This window comes from Hypanus sabinus, chromosome 1 (assembly GCF_030144855.1).
Source record: "Hypanus sabinus isolate sHypSab1 chromosome 1, sHypSab1.hap1, whole genome shotgun sequence".
Taxonomy (NCBI): domain Eukaryota; kingdom Metazoa; phylum Chordata; class Chondrichthyes; order Myliobatiformes; family Dasyatidae; genus Hypanus; species Hypanus sabinus.
Genome location: NC_082706.1, coordinates 62,941,202 through 62,966,746, shown reverse-complemented (window position 1 = coordinate 62,966,746; position 25,545 = coordinate 62,941,202). Strand labels below are relative to the sequence as shown.

The window sequence follows — 25,545 nt, the reverse complement described above, 5'->3', positions numbered from 1 at the left end:
CCCTCCTGGTCAATCAGTTTACTTTCTTGTTGATTTAATATTTTTATCGTCTTACTTAATATCCGCTCCATGTTTTGCACGTGATCTTCCACCTTCTCAATTCGTGTCTCTGCCACCACTATTTTTTGATTGACATTGGCAAGCTCTGATTTGATATCATTTAGTTGTTGTTTTATATCTTTTTGGAACTCCCGCATCTCTTCCAGAATTATCCTTATATTTGCCGCTCTGCCTGAATGAGGCCCATCGTCAGCCTCGCTACTACGCGTTCGGGTAGGAGAGCCACTTGCAGCACCCCTCTCATCCACAGGCTCCACCGTGATGTTTTTTTTATCTCCATTCTTTTTCCCCATTCTTGCCCCCCTTATCAATTCAGATATTTTCAAAAGATCTTATATTTGATGGATTAACGGGGCAAAAATGTGTTTTTCCGGAGGAGCTATTGACTTAAGCTGCCATTCTGTCACCGGAATCCCTTATGCTTCGGTTAAGTTCCTTTCTTTCTTTGTCTGTTAGTACATAGCTAGTGCAGTGAGAATGCTCAGGGGTGTGATCTTCATGTGAGATGTGGGAACTCTGAATTAAAAGGACAGGCCAGAAAGCATGGGTGGTGGTGTGGCTCTGTTGGTAAGAGATGAAATCACATCTTTAGAAAGGGGTGACATAGGGTCAGAGAATGTTAAATCTTTGTGGGTGGAGTTAAGAAACTGCAGTGGAATAAAGGTTATCACAAAGGCATGAGAGAGAAGCTTACCCAGGTGGATTGGAGGAGGATACTGGTAGGAATGACTGCAGAACAGAAATGGTTCACAAGAAGCAGGACAGATATGTCCCACAGAAGGCAACAAGGGAAGTTAAGCAATGCATAAAAGCCAAGGAAAGGGCATATAAGGTTGTAAAAGTGGGTGGGAAGATGGATGATTGGGAAGCTTTTAAAATCCAACAAAAGGCAACTAAAAAAGCTATAAGAAGGGAAAAGATAAAGTATGAGGGAAAAACTACCAATAATATAAAGCAGGATACTACAAGTTTTTTCAGTTATATAAAGAGTAAAATGGAGGTGAGAGTTGATATTGGACCACTGGAAAATTATGCTGTTGAGGTAGTATGGGAGACAAAGAAATAGCAAATGAACTAATGAGTACTCCTCATCTGTCTTCACTGTGAAGACACTAGCAGTGTGCCGGTGAGTGTCAGGGAGCAGGAGTGAGCACCTTTGCCTTTACAAAGAAAAAGCGCAAGGCATACTGAAAGGTCTTAAGGTGGATAAGTCACCTGGAACCGATGAGGTTGCTGAAGAGATAACAGATGCATCGGTCGTGATATTTCAAAAATCAGTTGATTCTGGCATTATCCTGGAGGACTGGAAAATTGCAAATGTCACCCCACTCTTTTAGAAAGGAGGAAGACAAAAGAAAGGAAATTATAGGCCTTAACAGAGTTAACCTAACCTCAGTGGTTGGGAAAGTGTTGGAGTCTATGATTAAGGATAAGGTTTCAGGGTACTTGGAGACTAATGATAAAATAAGTCAAAGTCAGCATGATTTCTGTCAAGGGAAATCTTGCCTGACAAATCAAAGTTCTCCAAGGAAGTAACAAGCAGGGTAGACAGAGGAGGGACAGTGGGTATCACTTACTTGGATTTTCAGAAGACATTTGAGAAGGTGCCACACATGAGGCAGCTTAAAAAGATAAGTTTCTATGGTGTTACAGGAAAGATACTGGCATAGATAGAGGAATGGCTGACAGGCAGAACTGGGAATAAAAGGGCCTTTTTCTGGTTGTTTGCCAGTGACTAGTGGTGTTCCTCAGGGGTCAGTGTTGGAGCCATTGCTTTTCACATTGTTTGTCAATGATTTGGATAATGGAACTGATGGTTTTGTAGCAAAGTTTGCAGATGATATGAAGATTGTGGATGGGTAGTTAGTGGTGAGGGAGTAATGTGATTACAGCAGGACTTAAATAAATTGGAAGAAAGGGCAAAAGGGTGGCAGATGGAATACAGTGTTGGGAAAACATATGAAAATGCATTTGGGTAAAAGGAACAATAGTGTAGACTATTATCTAAATGGGGAGAAGTTTCAAACACTGGAGGTGCGAAGGGACTTAGGACTCCTTGTGCAAGACTCCTAGAAAGTTAATTTACAGGTTGAGCCTGTGGTAACGAGGCAGATGTAATGTTGGTATTTCTTTCAAAGGGAATAGAATATAAAAACGAGGAGATACTGTTGAGCCTTTATAAGACACTAGTCAGGCCGCACTTGGAGTATTGTCAACAGTTTTGGGTCCCATATCTCAGAAAGGATGTGTTGTCATTGGAGATGGTCCAGAGGAGGATCATGAGAATGATTTGGGGAACGAAGGGGTTAACATATGAGGAGTATTTGGCAGCTTTTGGCCTTTGCTCACTGGAATTTAGAAGAATGGGGGGGTGGATCTCATTGAAACCCACCAAATGTTGAAAGGACTAGATAGGGTGACTGGACAGGATGTTTCCTATGGTGGGGGTATCCAGAACTAGAGAGTACAGCCTCAAAACTGAGGAGCACCTTTTTAGAACAGAGGTAAGGAGGAATTTGTTTTTAGTCAGAGAGTAGTGTGTCTGTGGAATGCCCTGCCGTAGACTATGGTGGAGGCCAAGTCCTTGGGTGTATTTAAGGCAGAAGCTGATGGTTTACTGATTGGGCAAAGGATATGGCGGGAAGGCAGGTGTGTGGGGTTGAATTGGATGTGGGATCAGTTATGATGGAATGGTGGAACAGACTTGATGGGCTGAATGGTCTAATTCTGCTCCGGTGCCTTATGGTCTGATGGATCTTGATCCTTGCATTGTAGGAGAGGAATTTTGATAGAGGTATACAAAACTATGAGGGTATAGATAGGGAAAGTGCAAGGAGGCTTTTTCCACTGATGTTGGGTGGGACAACAACCTGAGGTCATTGGGTTTACGGTGAATGGTGAAAAGTGTAAGGGGAGCATGAGGGCAATCTTCGGGATCATTAGAGAGTGGAATGAGCTGCCAGCACAAGAACTGCGTGTGAGCTCGATTTCAACATCTAAGCAAAGTCTGAATGGGTTTATAGATGGTAGGGGTATGGAAGGCTATGGTCCCGGTGCAGTTTGATGGAGGTGGTTTAAGTAGTTTTGCAGACTTAGTATACATCTTGATTGATAGATTAGGGAAGCACAGCAGCGCAGTAGTTAGTGTATTGCTTTACAGTGCCAGTGACCTGGGTTCAATTCCTTCTGCTGCCTATAAGGGGTTCGTACATTCTCCCCATGATCGCGTAGGTTATCTGCAGGTAGCCTGGTTCCAAAGACATGCAGATTAGTAGGTAATATGGGTGCAGTGGGGTCACATGGTTAGAAGGGCCTGTTACTGCACAGTACCTCAAATAAATACCTGTGCCATTTGACAGACTCATCAGAGTAATGATGACTTCGAGTTTATTGCCACAGGAATTTTATAATAATAATTTGGTTTCACCAGTTCTGAATCTCCTGTGCGGATTGTGTTCTATTATCATCTATAAATCACGGGATAGTTTGAGTGACTGTTGTCAAGGATGTAACATCTCAAAATGGCCAACATGAGAGGCACAACTCTGAATATTTTAGAGGAAAATGTGGCGGGGGGGGGGGTGGGGAATGCTAGAGGTTTTTACACAGAGAGTGGTGGGTGGATGGATCACCCTGCCAGGGTGCTGGTAGAGGTGAATACATTAAGGGCATTTAAGAAACTTAGACTGGAGGGTTAGGTTAATCTTAGAGTAAGTTAAAAGATTGACACAGCATCGTGGCCAAATGGCCTGTTCTGTGCTGCACTGTTCCTTGTAACATTGACTAATCAAAACTTGAGGTGTAAAACAAACAGCAAAATCATTGTCCATGCAACATAATGGCCAGTCCTCTAAGATGCAGCGGAAAATATTCCCATTCTATTTCATATATAGTTCTGCAGAGATAGGACCACAACAATGTATTAATTTAAGCTTCTATTATAACTTTGTGAATCAGAAAGGTTACATCAAAACATATAAAAGTTTCACATGAAAATTGCAAGGAAATAGAATGAAATATTGTTGCAAAATCATTCAATCATTAAAATATTGTGACATACAAAGCACTTAAGTTGCACAGTTCTATGATATAATAACGAAACTGAAATCCAAATCATATGTCATATTGCTGATCATATGACAATTTAGTTTCATCCATTTACTATCCTTGTGCTTACTGCGAAAGGCAGCGAGTAAATCAACAGCACGATGAACAGTATTAACAGTAGCAAAATAAACCCAGTAATGATATACTTCTTGTAGTTCTTCCAGATCAGATGATAGATGCATATGAAAGGTTTCATAAACCAGTTGAAAGAAGTATCAGGACGGCTATAGAGAGAAGAAAAACACTTGGTGAAATAGTTGAAAGCCATTGTAAGGACATGGTTCAATATCTTAAGCAGTACATTAGCCTGGTCCAGTGCATTAACAGTCAATGTTTCAGGACAAGACACTTCAGGACTGGAAAGGAAGGGGAAAGATGCTAGAATAGGAATGTAGGGGGAGGGGAAGGCTGGAAGGTGATAGGTGAAGGCAGGTGGCTATGGAGGGGGAATAAAGTAAGAAGGTGTGAGGTGATAGGTGGAAGAGGTAAAGTGCTGGAGAAAAAGGAATTTGATAGGAGAGGAAAGAGGAAGATGAGAGAGAGGGAAGGAGGAGGGGCACCAAGGGGAAGTAGTCGGCAGGTGAGGAGAAAAGGTAAGAAGTGGGCCAGACTGGGGAATTGAAGAAGAGGGAAGAGGGAGGGGGAAAATTACTGGATGTTGAAGAAATCGATGACCATGCAATCAGGTTGACCATTAATTTCTCCACCTGGAAGACTTCTGGTCAACTTTCAGGTGCCCTTCCTCCTTCTCTTTCTCCCATGGTCCACTTTCCACTCCTATCAGATTTTTTCTTGAGCCCTTTATGTTTTTCATCTATCAACTCCTAGCTCCTTCCCCACTCACCTGATTTCACCCATCACCTTCCAGCTGGCATTCTTACCCCTCCTCACACCCCCTTATCTCCTCCCCTCCCTGTTGAAGGGCTTCAGCCCAAAACATTGACTTTAATAGATGCTGTCTGATCTGCTAAATTACTCCAGCATTTTGTGTGTGTTGCTCCGGATTTCCAACATCTGCAGAATGTCTTGTGCAAGTGGTTACGTCTCCTGTCTAACAGCCAGATGTTAGGACCACTGAAGCAGAAACACGAGTTGGAATTCCAGTGTGTCAGCTGGAGAATTTAAATTTTGGGGTGGCACAGTGGCGTTTCACATTTGAGTACGAACAGCCCGGGTTCAATTCCCACTGCTGTCTCCTGCCTTCCATTCACGGGTTAATTGGTCACACCGGTGTATTTGGGTGGCGTGGGCTTGTTGGGCTGGAAGAGCCGGTTACTGTGTTGTACCTCTAAATACAATCACATCTTCTGTAACCTTTGCAGCGGGACATCGATAGGGTGGAGATCTGGGCTGAGAAGAGACAGACAGATTTCAAACTGGTAAAGTGTGAAGCGATTCTCTTTGAAAGGTCAAACTTGAAGGAATAATGGCAGGATTCCTAGCAGGATGAAGGAACAGAAGGCTCTTGAGCTCCATCTCCATAGAACCCTGAAAGTTGCTGTACAAGATGACGGGATGTTTAAGAAAGTGTATGATGAGTTGGGGAACTGAGTTCAAGAGCCCTGAGGTAATGTTGCAGCTCTATAAAACTCTAGTTAGACCATACGTGGTGTATTTAGTTTAGTTCTGGTCGCCTCATTATATTGAGGAAGCTTCAGAGAGAGTGCACAGATTTACCAGGATGCTGGCTTGCTGACTGGATTGGAGAACATGCCTATGAGGAGAGGTTGAATGAGCCAAACCTTTTCTCTTTGGGGCGAAGGAGAATGAGAGGTTTCTTGATTGAAGTTCATAATGGTATAGATAGAGTGAACAGCTAGAGGATTTTTCCTCAGGTGCAAATAGCTAATACAAGGAGGCATAATTTTAAAGTAATTGGAGGGAAGTATAGTGGAATGTCAGAAGCAGCTGCTATACACAGAGCGGTGGGTGTGTGGAATGCTCTGCCGGGGATGATGGTAGATGTAGATACTGTACAGACATTGAAGGTCAGCACACAGTTCAATGAGAAATGGAGGGCCATGTGAGAGAAGGGTTAGATTGATCTTGGAGCAGGGTACAGGGTCAGCACAAGATCATGGGCTAAAGGGCCTGTACTGTATTCTATGCTACAAGGTAGCCCAAAGCACTGAGCATTTTCTTATTGTGATAGGCTACTTAACATTCTACCCACAAACCTGAGGAAAAAGGAAAGACTTCTACTTGAGAGGTCATTTCACATAGTCTCAAGATGATCCAAAATATTGTACTGTAAGAAAAATGCAGGTCCTGTTTTAATGTAAAATATCCAATAGTCAATTAATGCACAGCGTTTTTCCACAGAGAAAAATGCAGTGATGGCCCCTTAGGCTATGTGACAGCGAAGAGATCATTTGATCATAGAGTAGGCTAAACGTCTGGCATAACTTTGTGGGCTTTGAACCATGCTGTAGTTTTCTATGTTCTATGATAAATATTGGCCATATTATAAGACCGCAATTTAGGCCATTTGGCCCATCGAGTCTGCTCCACCACTCCATCATAGCTGATTTATTATCCCTCTCAAGCCCATTCCCCTGTCTTCTTCCTGTAATCTTTGACACCCTTACACATCAATTTCTGCCTTGAATATCCCCAATGACTTGAACTCTACAGCCATCTGTGGCAATGAATTCCGCAGGTTCACCATCCTCTGGCTAAAGAATTTCTTTGCATCTCTGTTCTAAAGGGACGTCCTTCTATTCTGTGGCTATGCCCTCTGCTCCTACACTCGCTCCTTATTGGATAATCCTCTCCATATGCACGCTATCTAGGCCTTTCAATATTCAGTAAGTTTCAACGAGATTCCCCCCACCTCATTTTACTAAACTTCAGCAAGTACAAGTCCAGAGCCCTCAAACGCTCCTCATTCATTAACCCTTTCGTTCCCCGGATCCTTCTCATGAACCTCCTCTGGACCCTCTCCAATGCGAGCACATCTTTCCTTAGATAAGCAGCCTACAACTGTTGACAACACTCCAAGTGCGGCCTGACCAATAAAGCTTCAGCATTACATTGTTCCTTTTATATTCTAGTCCTCTGGAAATGAGTGCTCACATTACATAATGTGTTATCTCCTTTATTCTTTGACACCCAACTGAATGGGTAGGAAGTGCACTGATTAAATATCTCATCCAGTAAAAGGCTTCTCCAGCAAGATTGTTTCAGTGATGATGTACATCATCAGTCCAGACTTCAGTTCTCTGCATCTCTTCAACCTGAAACCTTTCGACCGGAAGGTAAGGAAATTTCTAAAGTAAGTTCATGTTCGGCACAGCATGGTGGGCCGAAGGGCCTGATAACATATCATGATGGCAATGAACATGGATGAAGGCTGCAGCAGTGAAGGGTCTCCAGTCATCTTGGATGCCATGCCAATGGACCCTAACTCTAATCTGTCAAGAACCATCTTGTGGTTGCCCATGCATCAGCCTCCCTATACTAAACAAATTCACGCATGGGCATTCTTCATTAGGGAATAACCACTTGGGAGAACGTCACACTCTAATACTACTATTACGACTACTAGTACTAGTACCCAATTTCCCTTGGGATCAATAAAGTATGTACGTCTGTCTGTCTGACTACAATACGTGGCTCCAGTTATATCAGTAGTTTTAAATGCACTTAGTAAGATACACTTGCATATATTTGTTTAGAAATCCATAGGATTAACATTGTAGAAAAAGCCACAGCGTAGAATTATGCTTAACAGGCTAAGAAATACTTGAGTTCATCAAACATGTTCTGATATTTACTGCCAAGTAGAAAAGAACTCGGAATATAGAACCTACAGGCCCTTCAGGCCACAATGTTGTGCTGGAAATTTAGCCTGTCCTAAGATCAATTTAACCGTTCCCTGTCACACAGTCTGGCTTGGCCTTTACTGCATAATTCTTTGTGGAAGAATGCTATGCATTGATTGGCTACTGGGTTTCCTGCATTAAAAGAGTAAGTGCAGTTTTTTTTACAGTAATGTACTTCGCGACGTCCTGAGATGATGTAATATGACCTCTCAAGAATAAGTCTTTCCACCTCCCTCAGGTATGTTGGTGGAAAGCTGTGTGGCGTATCACTAGAAGAAAATGCTTCAGCATTCCTCAGAACATGAAGCCTTCCACCCACAATGTTATGCTGACCTTTTAACCTACTCCAAGAACCCTTCTCTCCTACATTGCCCTCAATCTTTCTATCTTCCATGTGCTTATCTAAGAGTTTATTAATTGCTGTTAATGTGTTGGACTCTACTACACTCACTACTTCTATGTAAAAAAACCTTGTTCCACCATGTTCAATGCTCTATGAAAACAAGTGAATTGAAAACCTACTCTCATACCATATTATTAATGAACACCGTAAGTCCTTTTGATGTTACACAGTAAGCCTGCGATGACCAAGGAAATTTAATTTAAGCCGATTGACCCAAAAGCAAAATTTCTTGCCAGGTGGAAGGTAGGGGTAAGTTACAAGCAAGTTTGAAGTAAACCCCAGATTTCTTTCGTCTTAGGCTGTTTCTGCAGTGGAATCAGACTTACTTGGGCTTCTCCAAAGGCTCTGGTCCTTTACGACCACCACCGACTGGATTCTTCTCGGCCTCTTCAGCAGTGAGCAGATGGAACTCAGCTTGAACTTTGCCCTTCGGTTAGTGGGGTAGAAATGATAATTATCATTGGTAAGCAAGAATAAACAACATTTTATAGCGACAACTTTGATCATTGCAGGAATGATTTTACGCCAGGTCTTTATCTTAATAAACTATCACATGGATAATATTCCTGTATCACTGTGCTCTTCTGGAATCACTCCTGCTGCAAAAATAAGAAAATGACAGAGTCTATTTAGTAACTCCCAATGCCACCATTCCCTTTGTTACAATCTGACTTGTTTTCAGTCACTTTCTCCCAGGCTATACCATTTAACCATTAAATCTGTCATCCTATCCACTCCATGGCCATTTTATTAAGTACACCTGTTCACCTGCTTGTTAATGCAAAACTCTAATCAAAGTATCTGCACAGTTTGCCTTCTTTTGTACATTTGTTGGTTGTCAGTCTTTGTTTGTAAATTTTCATTGATTCTATTGTATTTCTTAGTTCCACTGTGAATGCTGCAAGAAAATTAATCTCAGGGTGGTATATGGTGACATCTATGTATTTGGATAATGAATTAACACTTTAAATCTTTACACTTTAAATACAGCTGATAGGAGACACTCACCCTAAACATAAAAAGAGAAAAGTTATCCAACTCCATACTACCTCAATCCTCTTCATCCATTTCCTTCTAATGTAGAATTCGATGACATTTTGCCAGCTCTGTAATCTACTTACCGTGAGCTCTCCAGACTTTTCCAGGGGCCACCAACCCCGCAGACGCTTCTGCTGAAACACCGAGACATGCTTAATCTGAGAGTCTTCTTCAAGCATATGTAACCCACATTTCTTGGCCACTTTTGCACCACAGGGGAATCCATTCAGATCCAGCTCCACAGACCCTACAAGCATAAATTAGAAGAAAATATAAAGTTGCTTATAACTGATAAATACCCTTGGCTGATGTAAAATGCTGTGTAATTAATCCTGCTTTCAAATGATCCCAATCTGACATGTTGGTCCATGGCCTCCTCTTGTGCCATGAGGCCACACTCAGGGTGTAGGTGCAACACCCTATATTCCATCTGCATAGGCTCCATCCTCATGGCATCAATATCAATTTTCCTTCCAGTAAAACTTTTCCCTCCCCACTCTGGTCTCTTACCTCTTCTCACCTGCCTACCACCTCCCCCTTTCTCTCCGTCCTGTCTCTCTTTCTCCCATGGTTCAAGCCAGATAATAGAGAGGAAATCCAACCTCATATTTCCAGATTGTGGCAGTAGAGGAGGCCATGTGCCGGCATTGGAATGGGAATGGGAAGTCAACTTGAAATATGCAGCCGTCAAGAAATCCTGCCTTTTGTGGCGGATGGAGCAAAAGTGCTTGAAATTTAAATTAAGTTAGCTCTTATCAAGCAGTCTCTGTGACCGACACAAGTCTCCTAAAGTTGTAGAACTCCTAAACTCCTACACCCTATCCTTCCTCACATCCTGTGGGTTCTAAATTTAAAAAAACTGCAGTCTTCGAAACAGTGAATTCCAAATATTTTCTTCAGCCTTATGAATGAAAAATAGATAGCATTCTGAACTTTTGGCTCACCCAGAAAGTCATCAGAAGAAAGCCTATCAAAATCCCAGACCTGAAGTACAAGGACTGCAGGAACTTTGCGTTCTGTCTTGTGCAAGGAGAAATTGGAATGTCTCTTGTTTATAACCATCATTCTCTCGGCAGGTAAGTAGTTGAAAGGAAAGATAAAACGCCAGTTGAAGTTTCCCTCCCCTGTCAGAGAGTTGTAGTGCACATCTGTTTCTTTCTTGTCTTCTTCTTTTCCTTTTAGCCAACTGTGAAAGAAAAGGAAATTTGCAAAGTTCAAAATTCAAAGAAATTTATTAATAAAGTAAGTATACTCAGTGACCACCATATTAGGTACCTCCAATAGCTAATAAAGTGGCCACTGAGTGTATGTTCATGATCTTTGCTGCTGTAAACCATACTGTTCAAGACTCACACTGTTGTAACACCACTATCTCCATTCTGTCAGCCTGAGGTAGTCTGGACATTCCCCTATGCATTATCAGTGTTTCCACTCACAGAACTGCTGATCACTGGATGGCTTTTATGTATGTTTCTCACATTATTCTCTGCAAACTGTCGTGATTGTTGTGTGTGAAAATCTGGGACAATCAGACTACCCCGTCTGGCACCAATTATCATTGAATGGTCAAAGTCACTTAGATCACATTTCTTCCCCATTCTGACATTTGGTCTGAACAACAACTGAACCTCTTGACCATGTCTGCATGCTTTTATGTATTGAGCTGCTGCCACATGATTGGCTGATTAGATATTTCCATTAACGATCAGGTGTACCTAATAAAGTAGCCACTAAGTATATACACAGCTTTGAAGTTCATTTTCTTTTTGGCATCTACAGGAAAATAAAGAAACATAATAGAATGTAAGGAAAAAATGTAAGGAAAAAGACTGGCAAAAACAACTGTGCAAATAATAAAAAAATAAATGAATAATATTGAGAAGGTGAGTTGTAGAGTCCTTGAATGTAGATTATGGAGTCAGTTCAAGATTAAGGTGAGTGTATTAATGACAAGTCTACACATTGTGAACAAGGGTTCTTATGCCTTGTCTCTGACAAATCCAAGTTCTAAATCTGATCATCCACAATCCAACTGGTCAGAAATCCCTGTAGTTCTTCAGGAAGCATCAACGTCCAGCCACAACGACCTGATGAAAAGTCTTGGCCTGAAACACTGATTGTTCTTTCCTCTCCCGAGGATGACTTCTGAGCTGCTGAGTTCCTCTAGCATTTTGTGTTTGTGTTTCCTTTCAAATAACTGAAAAAAGTTGAAATGAATTGTGGAATAAGGGTATATCCAGTACTGTACAAAAGTCGTAAGCACATATATATAGTTAGGGTGAATAAATTCTTCTTAGGCTACCAGACAGGTAAAGGTGTTGATTTCAGCTGATGTTTCGATGACAAACTCTGCCATCAAAACGTCAGTTAAAATTGATACCTGTACTTGGCTGTTTGTCTGAGAAGAGTTTATTCATCATATATGCCAGGAAAACACTAGACCCTTTCTCATTTAACTAGGGTGCCTAAGACTATATATTATGTCTTCCAGTTATCAAATAACACTAAACACGACTGAGCTAATACAAAGCTAAGTACTCCTATTTCTGTTTCCCAACCACCTTCTCATTTTAGCCAGTATGTACAGTACTGTACAAAGGCCTTAGGCTGCCTAGTTTAGTATATGTACCTAAGACTTTTGCTCAATGCTCCACATGACCACATACTCCTGAGCAACAGGGCATGGTAGCGTAGCCTTAGCGGAACACTACACAACACCAGCTGTTCAATTCCCACTGACGCCTCAAAGGAAGCTGGGACCATGTTCCTTCCACATTCCATAGACAGACAAGTTCGGGGTTGTAAAGAGCACGCTGCTGGAAGTGTGACTCCTGCAGACTGTCCCGAGCACATTCTGGACTGCATTGAACAACAGCACATTTCTCTGTATGTTTTGATGTACATGTGACAAATAACGCTGATCTTTAACCCTTTAAAAGTTTCTCATTGTGCTGTGATCGGTGACTACTTGTGCCCAAGCTACACTCATTCTTCCAGCATGGCCCAATACTTGTAGAGCACTGGCTTGTCTCCATGACAGAGGGGCACATGATTAAATGACATTCACACAAGACTTGCTAAAAATAATGTAGAAAAATAAAATTAAAATGTTTTAATACACACACACACACACACACACACACACACACACACACACACACACACACTCACGCACATTCACATACACACACCCACGCACACATTCACACAGACTCACACACACACACACTCACACATACAGTCACACACACTCACACTCACACATACATACACTCACACATACATACACTCACACACACACACATGCGCGCACATTCACATACACACACCCACACACACTCACACACACACAGACTCACACCCACACACACTCACACATACATACACTCACACACACACTCTCATACTCACACCCATGCACACACATGTGCACATTCACATTCACACTCACACCCACACACACTCACACATGCACGTGCATTCACACACACACGCACACTCACACACAATCACATTCATACACATCCACACACACATTTTTGCTCTTTTTGCACTATTTACATATATTTCTTATTGTAATTTATAGTATACTTTATGTATTGCACTGTACTGCTGCCACAAAACTAACTCTACAGGCTATATTGGTGATAATAAACCTGATTCGGACACACTCACTCACAACATTACTCTTAAAAACAACTTAAATATAATTGAAAAGAATGTTCCGCTTACTGGTTTCCTAGCAACAAGTTTTTCCCATTCATTTTAATAAACTGACTGCCTTTCAGAGTTGCAGCCTGATCCCTGCGGATCAGTGGATGTTCCCCATGTCCACAGGGAATGTAACTGTTCAGCATAAGGTAGCTGGAGCACAGGAAACGGAGAGGGAGATGTTACATCTTACTTCAACCCACACTAGGGGTGGAAATTGAAAATTCTGCATAAACCAGGGCTACATTAATTCATAGCAACATAGAAACATAGAAAACCTACAGCACAATACAGGCCCTTCAGCCCACAAAGCTGCATTGAACATGTCCCTACCTTAGAAATCACTAGGCTTACCCATAGCCCTCTATTTTTCCAAGCTCCATGTACCTATCCAAAAGCCTGTTAAAAGACCCTATCGTATCTGACTCCACCACCGCAGCCCATTCCACGCAATTAACCACTCTCTGAGTAAAATACTTACCCCTGACATCTCCTCTGTACCTACTCCCCAGCACCTAAAACCTGTGTCCTCTTGTGGCAGCCATTTCAGCCCTAGGAAAAAGCCTCTGACTATCCACACGATCAATGCCTCTCATCATCTTGTACACCTCTATCAGGTCACCTCTCATCCTCCTTTGCTCCAAGGAGAAAAGACCGAGTTCACTCAACCTATTCTCATAAGGCATGCTCCCCAATCCAGGCAACATCCTTGTAAATCTCCTGTACACCCTTTCTATGGCTTCCACATTCTTCCTTTAGTGAGGCGACCAGAACTGAGCACAGTACTCCAAGTGGGGTCTGACCAGGGTCCTATATAGCTGCAACTTTACCTCTCGGCTCCTGAATTCAATTCCACGATTGAAAAAGGCCAATACACAGTACACCTTCTTAACCACAGAGTCAACCTATGCAGCTGCTTTGAGTGTCCTATGGATTTAGACCCCAAGATCCCTCTGATCCTCCACACTGCCAAGAATCTTACCATTAATACTATATTCTGCCATCATATTTGACCTACCAGAATGAACAACTTCACACTTATTTGGGTTGAACTCCATCTGCCACTTCTCAGCCCAGTTTTGCATCCTATCAATGTCCCGCTGTAACCCCTGACAGCCCTCCACACTATCCACAACACCTCCAACCTTTGTGTCATCAGCAAACTTGCTAATCCATCCCTCCACTTCCTCATCCAGGTCATTTATAAAAATCACGAAGAGTAATGGTCCCAGAACAGATCCCTGAGGCACTCCAGTGGTCACCAAACTCCATGCAGAATATGACCCGTCTACAACCACTCTTTGCCTTCTGTTCTGTTCTGGATCCACAAAGCAACTTCCCCTTGGATCCCATGCCTCCTTACTTTCTCAATAAGCCTTGCATGGGTTACCTTATCAAATGCCTTGCTGAAATCCATTACACTACATCTACTGCTCTTCCTTCATCAATGTGCTTAGTCACATCCTCAAAAAATTCAATCAGGCTTGTAAGGCATGACCTGCCCTTGACAAAGCCATGCTGACTACTCCTAATCATATTATACCTCTCCAAATGTTCATAAATCCTGCCTCTCAGGATCTTTTCCATCAACTTACCGACCACTGAAGTAAGACTCACTGGTCTATAATTTCCTGGGCTATCTCTACTCCCTTTCTTGAATAAAGGAACAATATCTGCAACCCTCCAATCCTCCGAAACCTCTCCCGTCTTCATTGATGATGCAAAGATCATTGCCAGAGACTCAGCAATCTCCTCCCTTGTCTCTCACAGTAGCCTGGGGTAGATCTCATCAGATTCAAATTTAAATTTATTTATTTACCAGTTATACGTGGAAGCACAAAACAGCCTAAGGAGATGCTGGGGGCTGCCAACAAGGTCACCACACATTCTGGCACAATGCCCACAATGCTCAGCAGAACACCACAACAGCAAAACAAGCGGCATTCTGGCCCCGCACACGCACAGACAGCCCTCCAGCTCTACAACAGGACTTCGACTTCCAGACTACCACTCAACTTTCGGGCTTTGCTCTTCGGTGTCGGCCCGTGGACTGTCCCATTCCAGCACCAGCATAGCATGCACACAGCGCTCGGCAGAACACATCAACAGCAGGAAAACAAGCCCATTCTTCCCTCCTATGCACCCACACGTACGGGTCGCCCTCCAACCTCATGACAGACCTGCGTGCCTCCAGTCTCCAGGGTATCGCCACTGGACTTTAATTTTCAGACTATCACGTGACCTTCAGTATTGACCGCTGGATGAGCTTATTCCCATGTCTCACAATGCTTGGCAGAACACAACAAAACAACAACAGCAAAACAAGCCCCTTCCTTCTCTCCCACCAGCACACATGGGCAGCCTTCCAGGCTCCAGCCATCAGACTTCTTTTCCCAATTGACCTTTGTTTGCAAAGGAGTTTTAGGGATCAACATGAACTTCATCTCCTGATGGGCAAGTTGTGAGATGGATCTGCTGATACCTCAGGTGAAGTCAGATGTGCTGAAGAATGGGTCAGATGTGAAATTATGATATTGTGGCCATTACAGAGACTTGGCTGTTGCAAGCATAGCATGTTTGGGGGACCTTGATTTCTGAGAGATACTGAGGCTCTGGTTAAGAAAAAAATTGGAGGTGTAGAGCAGGTATGGGTAGGTAGGAACAAATGAGGTACTTGAATACAAGAAAGATAAGAGAATACATAAGAAAGAAATCAAGAGGGTTAAGAGAAGGCATGAGTGACTCTAGCAGACCAGTTGAAGGAGAATCCTCAGGGATTCTACAATATGTTAAGAACCAAAGGATTTTAAAGGACAAAATTAGTCCTCTAAAAGACTGAAATGGTAGTTTATACATGAAGCCAAATGTAATGGGGCAGGTCTTAAATGAATCTTTTACATCGGAATTTACTCAGGAGATGGGCACAGAGTTTATAGAAGTGAGGTAAATCAGCAGCAAGGTCAGGAACCTCTATATACATTACAGAGGAGGAGGTGTTTGCTGTCCTGACGCAAATTAGTGTGGGTAAACCTCTAGGGCCTGACAAAGTGTTCCCTCGGATCCTGTGGGAGGTAAGTGGAGAAACTGCAGGAGCAGTAGCCGAGATATTTAAATTATCCTTAGCAACAGATGATGTACCAGAGGACTGGAGGTTAGCTAATGTTGTTCCACTCTTGAAGAAGGCTTTAAAAATAAACCATGAAATTATACACCAGTGAGTCTGAGATCCGTAGTAGGAAGGTATTTAAAGAGACATGATATATTAGTATTTGGACAGATAAACTGACTTCATGCATGGTAACCAATCTTAATGAGATTTTTAAGGATGTTATCAGGAAAGCTGGTGAAGGTAAGGCAGTGGATGTTGTCTTCATGGACATTAACAAGGCACTTGACAAGGTCCCACCTGGGAGTTTGGTCAAGAAAGTCCAGTCGATTGGCATTAGAGATGAGGTAGTAAGTTGGGTCGTATATTGGCTTTGTGGGAGGAGCCAGCAAGCAGTAGTAGATGGTTGCCTCTCCTACTGGAGACCTATGACTAGTAGAGTGATGGGTCCATTGTTTTTTTGTCATCTATATCAATGGTCTGGATGATAATGTGGTTAACTGGACCAACAAATCTGTGAATGCCACCAAGGAAGACAATCAAAGTTTGTAACGGGCTCTGGACCATTTGGAAAGTGGGCTGGAAAATGGCAAAAGGAATTTAATGCAGCCGGGGTAAGGTGTCACACTTTGATAGCACCAACCTGGGTAGATCTTACCTAGTGAGCAGTAGGAAACTGAGGAGTGCTGTATAACAAAGGGATCTGGGAATACAAATCCATAGTTCATTGAAAGTGGCATCACAGATAGATAAGGTAATTAAAGAAAGCTTTTAGCACTTTGCCTTTCATTAATCGACATATTGAGTACAGGAGCTGGCTGTTAAGTTGAAGTTGTATAAGACATTGGAGAGGCTTTAGAATATTGTTTACAATGCTGTTCACCAACCTACAGGAAAGATGTAAATAAGATTGAAAGAGTACGTTGGAAATTTACAAGGATGTTGCCAGGACCAGAGGAAAGATTGAATAGAATAAACTTCTTTCCTTGGAACATAGGTGATTGAGAAGAGATTTGATATACAAAATTATAAGGGGTATAGACAGGGTAAATGTAAGCTGGCTTTTTCCACTGAGTTTGGGCGAGCCTATAAGTAGAGAGCATCAGTTAAGGGTGGAGGTGAAAAGTTTAAGGGGAAAATGAGGGAAAACATTTTCACTCAGAGAGTGGTGATGGTGTGGAATGAGCTGACAGCACAAGTGTGGATGAGATTTCTGTTTCAATACTCAAGTTTAGTTTGCATAGGTAGAAGGATGGGAGGGGTATGGAGGCTATGCTCCCGCAGCAGGTCGATGGGACTAGGCATTTTAAATGGTTCGGCATGAACTGGCTGGGCCGAAGGACCTTCTACTGTGCTGTGGTTTGCCATGACTTTAAGTGTACAAATCGCTGCTGGATGTTCCGAGGTTGGAGTGTTGGGTGTGAAGATCTGCCCCAATATATTTGCAAATATTGTTTTGAGGAGGACAATTACATTCATCAGAGGCAAGCTCATTCAATGTTTGAATCTAAGGCATTAATGCATTCTGGAATAGCTTCAGGTCATCGAGCTAATCATTAGTCAGGTCCAATTCAACTTGCCAATTGTTTAAAACTTTGAGATAGAATGCAGCTGCACTCAGCCTAAATTAGCATTAACAAAAAGTTTGCTTATTTTAAAGATACATTATAAGTCTGTATATGTCACCATTTATTACCTTGAGATTCATTTCCTTGTTGGCATTTCCAGGGAAGTAAAGAGATTTAACAGAGTTTATGAAAAACTATACACAAACAAAGAATGACAAACAACCAAAGGAGGGAAATGGTGCAAATTTTTTTTAAAAGTGAACAAATAGTACTGAGAACATGAGTTATTGAGTCCTCAAAAGTGAGGTTGTGGAATCAGTTGAGAGTTGTCGTGAGTGAAGTTATCCATGCCGGTTCAGGAGCCTGATGGTTGTAGGATAATAACTGTTCCTGAACCTGGTGGTGTAGAACCTATAGCTCCTGTACCTCCTGCCCAGTGGCAGTTAGACTAACTGCATGTCATAGCAGTTTAATGTTTAAACTCACTATTGATAATAACTGATTTAATTTTGTTTGTACTGGGATTGCCAACACATAACTTCTCATCCACAAAATATATGTTCATTTTCAAAGCACAATTATGTGAAGTTAAGATAATTTGCAAATGAGATAGCCAATAAGGTTAGCTAAATTTATTATCAAGTACATATATTCATCTTGGAATATTCATTTTATTGCAGAACAAAGAACGAAAATGGAATCAATGAAAAACTACACACAAAGACTGATAACCAACGTGCAAAAAAACACAAACTGCAAAAATAAAAAAAAGTTAACATGTAATACTGAGAACACGAGTTGTTTAATTCATTAAAATGAAAATAATTGGTGGAGGGGTGTGCAGTGTTGAGAAAACAGGAAGGATGCGTAAGGACTTAAACAGATTAGGAGAACGGGCAAGAAAGTGGCAAATGAAATACAATGTTGGAAAATGCATGATCATGTACTTTGGTAGCAGAAATAAGTGTGAGGACTATTTTCTAAACAGGGAGAAAATCTGAGATGCAAAGGGACTTGGGAGTCCTTGTGCAGAACACCCTAAAGGTTAACTTGCAGGTTGAGTCAGTGGTGAGGAAGGCAAATGCCATGTTAGCATTCATTTCAAGAGGTCTTGAATACAAGAGCAGGGAAGTGATGTTGAGGCTCACCAGTGCCTTATGTGAGGACTCACCTTGAGTATTGTGAACAGTTTTGGGCCCCTCATCTTAGAAAAGATGTGCTGGCATTAGAGAGGGCCCAGAGGAGGTTCACAAGGATGACTCCAGGAATGAAAGGGTTATCATATGAGGAACGTTTGATGGCTCTGGGTCTGTACTCATTGGAATTTAGAACGATGAGGTGGGATCTCATTGAAACCTTTCAAATGTTGAAAGGCCTAGACCGAGTAGATGTGGAAAGGATGTTTCCCAATGTGAGTCTATGACAAGAGGGCACAGCCTCACGATAGAGGGGTGCCCTTTCAAAACAAAGATGCGGAGAAATTTCTTTAGCTAAAGGGTGGTGAATTTGTTGCCACATACAGCTGTGGAGGCCAAGACGTTGGGTGTATTTAAGACAGAGGTTGATAGGTTTTTAATTGGATGTGGCATCAAAGGTTACAGGGAGAAGGCCAGGAACTGGGATGAGGGGGAGGAAGAAAGGATCAGCCATGATTGAAAGACGGAGCAGACTCGATGGGCCAGGTGGCCCAATTCTACTCTTATGTCTTATGGTCTAAAAGTAATTTGTAATTAAAATCAGAAAATATTGAAAACACTTGATATGTCAGGCAAAATCTAACCTTCCATGTATTAAAGAATAAACTCCAGATTGAGTCTGAAAACTAATGTAATAGTTAAATTTGTTTCACTTTATAAAGCCTTCACAAAATTATGAATATGGTTAAATCCCAGTTTTCAACAGGCTGCACCAGGACACAGTAGATGACACCAACAGTTTTCACTTTAACTGAAACTTAAATTTCAATCATATGGAATTCTTACCCCTTGATATAGATGTCACTTGATTTTTGACCAGTAATAATATTCTGATCTTCTAGTGTAACATCTTCAGTATTCCAAATAATTATTCTTAGTTCATACCTGTAATCACATTCAGCACTTTGTCAGAGAGAAACTCACATTCATTCAAGACAAGATGCTTAGTACAGGCATCAACCCAGAGACAATCTGACTTTATTTGGCACTTTTATATCTGTCATGAACATCTGCAGATGTTGGAAATCCAGAGCAATACACGCAAAATACTGGAAGAACTCATCAGGTCAGGCAGCATCAATGGACAGACTGAATGGTTGACTTTTCAAGTTGAGACCCTTCATCAGGACCGGAAAGGAAGGGATTTGAAGCCAAAATAAGGTGGGATTGGGGTAGGAATACAAACTAGAAGATGAATAATGAAGCCATGTGAGGGGGAATTTAGGTGGAACAGGAGGGGGAATGAAGAGAGAAGCTGGGAGATGACAGGTGGAAAAGGCAAAGAGCTGAAGAAGGAAGAATTCTCTGAAAAGGAGGGGGGACACCTGAAGGAGGAGATTGGCGGGAAAGGAAAAGAGAAGGGGTAAGAGGGGAGCCAGAATGGGGAATTAAAAAAGAGAGAATAAACAAATCAATGTTTCGGGGTGAGATCTTTCATCAGGACTGCTGAAGGGTCTCAGCCTGAAACATCGACTGTACTCTGTTCCATAGACACTGCCTGGCTTGCTGAGTTCCTCTAGAATTTTGTGTGTGTTGCTCAGAGTTCCAGCGTCTGCAGATTTTCTCTTGCTTGTGAGGGATGAATGGAGAAGGAAGTAAGTTAGAGAGCAAAACATATGGAATTGCGAAATTCATGTACTTGAGAAATAATTATTTAACCTGATGATTAATGGAAAGAAAGGAGCAGGCAAAAGATGAGACTAATTAATAGTCAAGGAGAAATGCAAATGATTAGGAAAGGCCAGCAGATATTTGGAGTGAATTTTCAGGATTTTCGTGTCCTTACTGATCAAACTCCACATTAAATATACTCAGTGACTTGGCCTCCACATACAGTCTGTGGTAATGAATTCCACAGATTACCCACCCTCTGGCTATTGAAATTCCTCATCTCTCATCTGCATATTCTGAGGCTGTGCCCTCTGACCCTAGGCTCCCCAACTTGGAAATATTCACTCCAAATCCACTCCATTTAAGCCTTTCAATATTCAATAGGTTTCAAGGAGATCTCCCCTCATTCTCCTAAACTCGATTGAATGTATATTCAGAACCAGAGCCATCAAACACTCCTCTCTCTCTAACCCTTTCTTTCTCAGGACCAGAAACCAGAGTTCCTTCATTACAGTCTAGAAGGAGGACAGAGATGAGAGTGGTGAGGATGAGAAGTAAGTGAGATGGGAAAGACATGGAGCTCAGATTGTGTGGGTGGACAAGGCACTGAAGAAGCAATATAGTGTCTCGGGCCTGATGTCCAGGAAGGAGCCCATAAGAGGACAATATGGCAGAGTATCTGCAACACAAACATGTGATAATATTATAGTATAATCACACAAGGATTTACTGTATATTTAACATTTTTAAAGCAGCTCCCTAGCATCTTCAGAAATATATATATGCACTCAGTGACTCCTTTATTTGGTGCTGCTGTACCTAATGAAGTAGCCATTGGATATATATTCAGGGTCTTCTGCTGCTGTAGACCATCCACTTCAAGGTTCAACATATTGTGCGTCAGAGAGTGTGTCAGAGTTGTACACGTGCTTATTTGAGTAACTATCACCTTCCTGTCAGTTTGAATCATTCTGGCCATTCTCCGCTGACCTCTCTCACTAACAAGGCATTTTCACCCACAGAACTGCTGCTCACTGGATGTTTTTTTCACAATGATCTTTCACAAATCAACTGATTCTGGCCTGGTTCTGGAGGAATGGAAAATTGCAGATGTCACTTTACTATTCAACAAGGGAGAGAGGCAGAAGAAAGGAAATAGGTGGTGAGGAAGGTGAATGCACTGTTAGCATTCATTTCAAGAGAACTAGATAATAAAAGAAAGGATGTAATGTTGAGGCTTTCTAAAACACTGGTGTGGCCTCACTTGGAATATTGTGAGGAGCTTTGGAAAGGATGTGCTGGCATTGGACAGGGTTCAAAGGAGATTCAAGAAAATGATTCCAAGATTGAAAGGCTTGTCATATGAAGAGAGTTTGATAGGTCTTTCCCTGCAATCATTGGAATTCAGAAGAATGAGAGGTGACCTGTTGAAGGGCCTTGAGAGAGTGGATGTGGAGAGGATGTTTCCTATGGTAGGAGAGTCTAAGACCAGAGGACACAACCTCAGATTATAGGGATGTCCTTTTAAAACAGAGATGAAGAGGAAGCTCTTTAGCCAGAGAGTGGTGAATCTGTGGGACTGTTCGCCACAGGGAGCTGTGGAGGTCAAGTCTTATGTATATTTAAGGCAGAGGTTGATAGATTCTTGATTGGTCAGAGCATGAAGGGATATGGGGAGAAGGCAGGAGATTGGGGCTGAGAGGAAAATTGGGTCAGTCATGAAGAAATGGTGGAGCATACTCGATGGGCTAATGGCCACATTCTGTTCCTATGTCTTATGGTCTTCTGGAAATTTCTGAGATACTCAAACTAGCAGCAGCATTCCATGGCCAAAGCCACTAATGACACATTTCTTGATGTTTGATCTGAACAACAACTGAATCTCTTGTCCATGTTTGCATGCTTTTGAGTTTCTGCTACATGATTAGCTGATTAGATGTTTGCATGAACAAGGAAGTGTACAGATGTACCTAATGAATTGGCCCCTGAGCATATATAAATTCTCTTTGAAATTCAGTTAGATTAATTTGTTTACCCCTTAGGCTTGCGAGGAGAAATATCAACAGGTGGCCCTGGAGGGGGCATATCCATCGGGAACATGTCCACCCACATCTGAACTCGACCCTGGATAGATATTAAAAGCAAAAACAAATTAATATTAAAGAAGGAATCAACTGGAACAATAAAATTTCACAAGTTGCAAAAGAAATGGCTATATTTAATTCTTGAGACCATGTACTCATTATTAACATGAGCATGACTCAGATTTCATCAACAGACTAAAATTAATGAGAATAGATTTTTAAAATCTTTTTTTACTTTTCGTTAATAGGCTGCTGATCTAATATTGAGCAACACACACAAAATGCTGCAGGAACAGCTGGGTGGGTAGCATCAATGGAAATGCATAAATAGTCAATGTTTTGTGAGGAGACCCTTCATCAGCAGGTATTCACAGTAGAACAGAGAATTACAACCGAATCAATGCACAAAGACCAACAAACAACCAACCTGCAAAAGAGTACAAGCTATATAAATAAAAATAAATAGGTAATACAGAGAACATGAGTTGTGGAGTCCTTAAGAATGAGTTTGCAGTTTGTGGAATTACAAACGTTTGTAGTTTAGCGTTGAGGTGGGCGAAGATATTCCAGCTTTATGGTTGCATGGTAAAAACTGTTCCTAAACGGTAACGTACCTCCTTGGTGATGACAGCAGCTGGAAGGATAATGGAGTATGTCCTGGATAATGATGATAGATGCTGCTTTCTTGTGGCAAGGGTTTAAGTTGATGTTTTATGAAAATAGGTGTGTCTTTTGACATTGGAGACTTCCTGCTCTTTTGCATTGTGACATGAGTATTGATTATATATTAAATTCCTGGAACAGACAACCCTCTAATTGAGGGGCAACATTCCTGCTAATGAGTCCCCCATGGGTGAGGGCAGCTGGAATTCAAATCACATTGACGTCACTGATCCTTTGCCTTGGACGTTTATAGAGTGGACATCTAGGCTTCCAAGTATGCTGGTGATTTGGCAGCTTTCATCGAGTCATAGAGCACTAAAGCACAGAGACAGGCTATACAGTCCATCTAGTCTGTGCCAAACTATTATTTGGCTAATCTCATCGACCTTGACCAGGACCATAGCCCTCCAGGCCCTGCCTACCCACATACTTATCTAAATTTCTCTTAAACTTTGCAATTAAACACACATCCACTCCTCTGCTGGCAACTTGCTCTGCATTCTCACTGGCCTCTGAGTGAAGAAATTTACCCCCATATTCCCTTGAAGCATTTTACCTTTCACCTTTAACACATGACCTTTAGGTCTAGTAGTTCAAACTCAGAGGAACAAGCCTACCTGCATTTACCCTATTGATGCCCCACATAATTTTATATACTTCTATCAAATCTCCCTCATTCTCCTTCATGGCATCGAGTTCAGCCTTACAGCACCATAGACCCTAGTTCAATCCTGAACTCAGGTGTTAACTGCATAGATTATACATGCTGTCCATATGCCTCTCCTAAAGTTGGATTGGTGGGTTAACTAGCCACTGCAATTGCTCCCAGTGTGTAGGGCCTGTAGGCAAATGGTAGAACGTGGGGGGAGTCGATGAGAACATGCGGAGAATTCACAAAGGATTAGTGTAAACGAGCATTGGATAGTTGGTGTCGACTCAGTGGGCCTATGCCTATCTGAATTTCTCTTTCACTCTCTGACTCTAGGCGCTGCAGAAATTCAAGATTTAAGATTCAAGACTGTTTATTATCATTCTTCAGTACAGGAGTGTAAAGGAGAATGAAATGATTATTATTCCAGATTTGATGTAGCATAAAAAATTAAGCACAAAGAACACAATAAATAAATATAAATACAATCCTACAAAACACAATGTAGAAGAATATTTGAGAGTGGCTGTATATACATAAGCTTATAACATAGACTGATCGTATGGTGACACTAGGTACAGGAGTATCTGAACATAATGTGTCTCTGACAGAAGATAACGACAAAGTGACTCTTGGCAAGAGGACCACTGATTGCAGCAGGACGTATGGAAACACAGTCAGGTAGTGACTGTCAGTGTAGGTGTGAGGTGTAAAATGGGGGGGGGGGGTGAAGAGTGCTGGGGCGCTGTGCTGAAGAGTGGCTGTTGTGGATAATGTGCACTTCATCAAAGTACATTGGGCAACTTTTATTTTGACCTTTAATGAAAGTGCATAGGTTACCATGATGGATGTGTTTGATCGTTAAAGTAATGGAAATACATGAAAAGGCTATGAAACACATAATAGTTTGAAACTCAGCCACACTATTAGCAACCAAGAGCACTATACAGAGAGTATTGATGTCACCTGTTCAATGCCGGGCTTATCAAAATGGTAGAGGGGCCTTGTCTCAACGTGTTCAAGAACCAACTTATATCCAGTCCCAGGGAGTTTTGACCACTGTCTTAGTACCTTTAAAGCCAGGTGCTCATAGGATACCACCAGTTCATCTAGAAGAGAAGTACAATGGAAATATGTTTAAATCCTACGCAGAAGTTTATAGTTGCTTAGTGGTGGATGAATAACTCATTAAAAAAAACAGAGAATGAAAAGCTTTTGTACAAGAGATTGGATCAAGAAACATTGAATGCTAGTTTTAGAGTCAAAGTTCAAAGATCCAAGTACATTTATTATCAAAGTATGTATAGAGTATACAACCCTATTCATAGAACATGGGACATAGAACAGTATAGCCTAGCAACAGGCCATTCAGCCCACAACATTGTGCCAAACCAGCTAAAATACAAATCAAAACCACCCAAACACTAATCCCTCCTACCGACACATCATTCATATCCCTCCATCATCCCTATATCTATGTGTCTATACAAATGTCTTTTAAAAGCCGCCAGTGCACTTGCTTCCA

The 25,545-nt window shown here is 41.7% G+C and overlaps 1 protein-coding gene across 2 annotated transcripts in view; it reads right to left on the bottom strand.

Moving 5' to 3' along the window:
* Positions 1 to 4,014: 4,014 nt before the first annotated feature.
* The window catches only part of LOC132394365 (fer-1-like protein 6), a 362,114-nt gene continuing 340,583 nt past the window's right edge, over positions 4,015 to 25,545 (bottom strand). For both annotated transcript variants that reach the window (XM_059970429.1, XM_059970435.1), the window contains 7 exons: positions 24,987 to 25,129; positions 22,660 to 22,748; positions 19,800 to 19,898; positions 10,377 to 10,618; positions 9,516 to 9,679; positions 8,721 to 8,821; positions 4,015 to 4,391 (listed from right to left, as the gene is read on the bottom strand). In XM_059970429.1, coding sequence (XP_059826412.1) covers positions 4,211 to 4,391; positions 8,721 to 8,821; positions 9,516 to 9,679; positions 10,377 to 10,618; positions 19,800 to 19,898; positions 22,660 to 22,748; positions 24,987 to 25,129 — 1,019 coding nt within the window. In that variant the 3' untranslated portion in view covers positions 4,015 to 4,210. The remainder of the gene's footprint in view (positions 4,392 to 8,720; positions 8,822 to 9,515; positions 9,680 to 10,376; positions 10,619 to 19,799; positions 19,899 to 22,659; positions 22,749 to 24,986; positions 25,130 to 25,545) is intronic.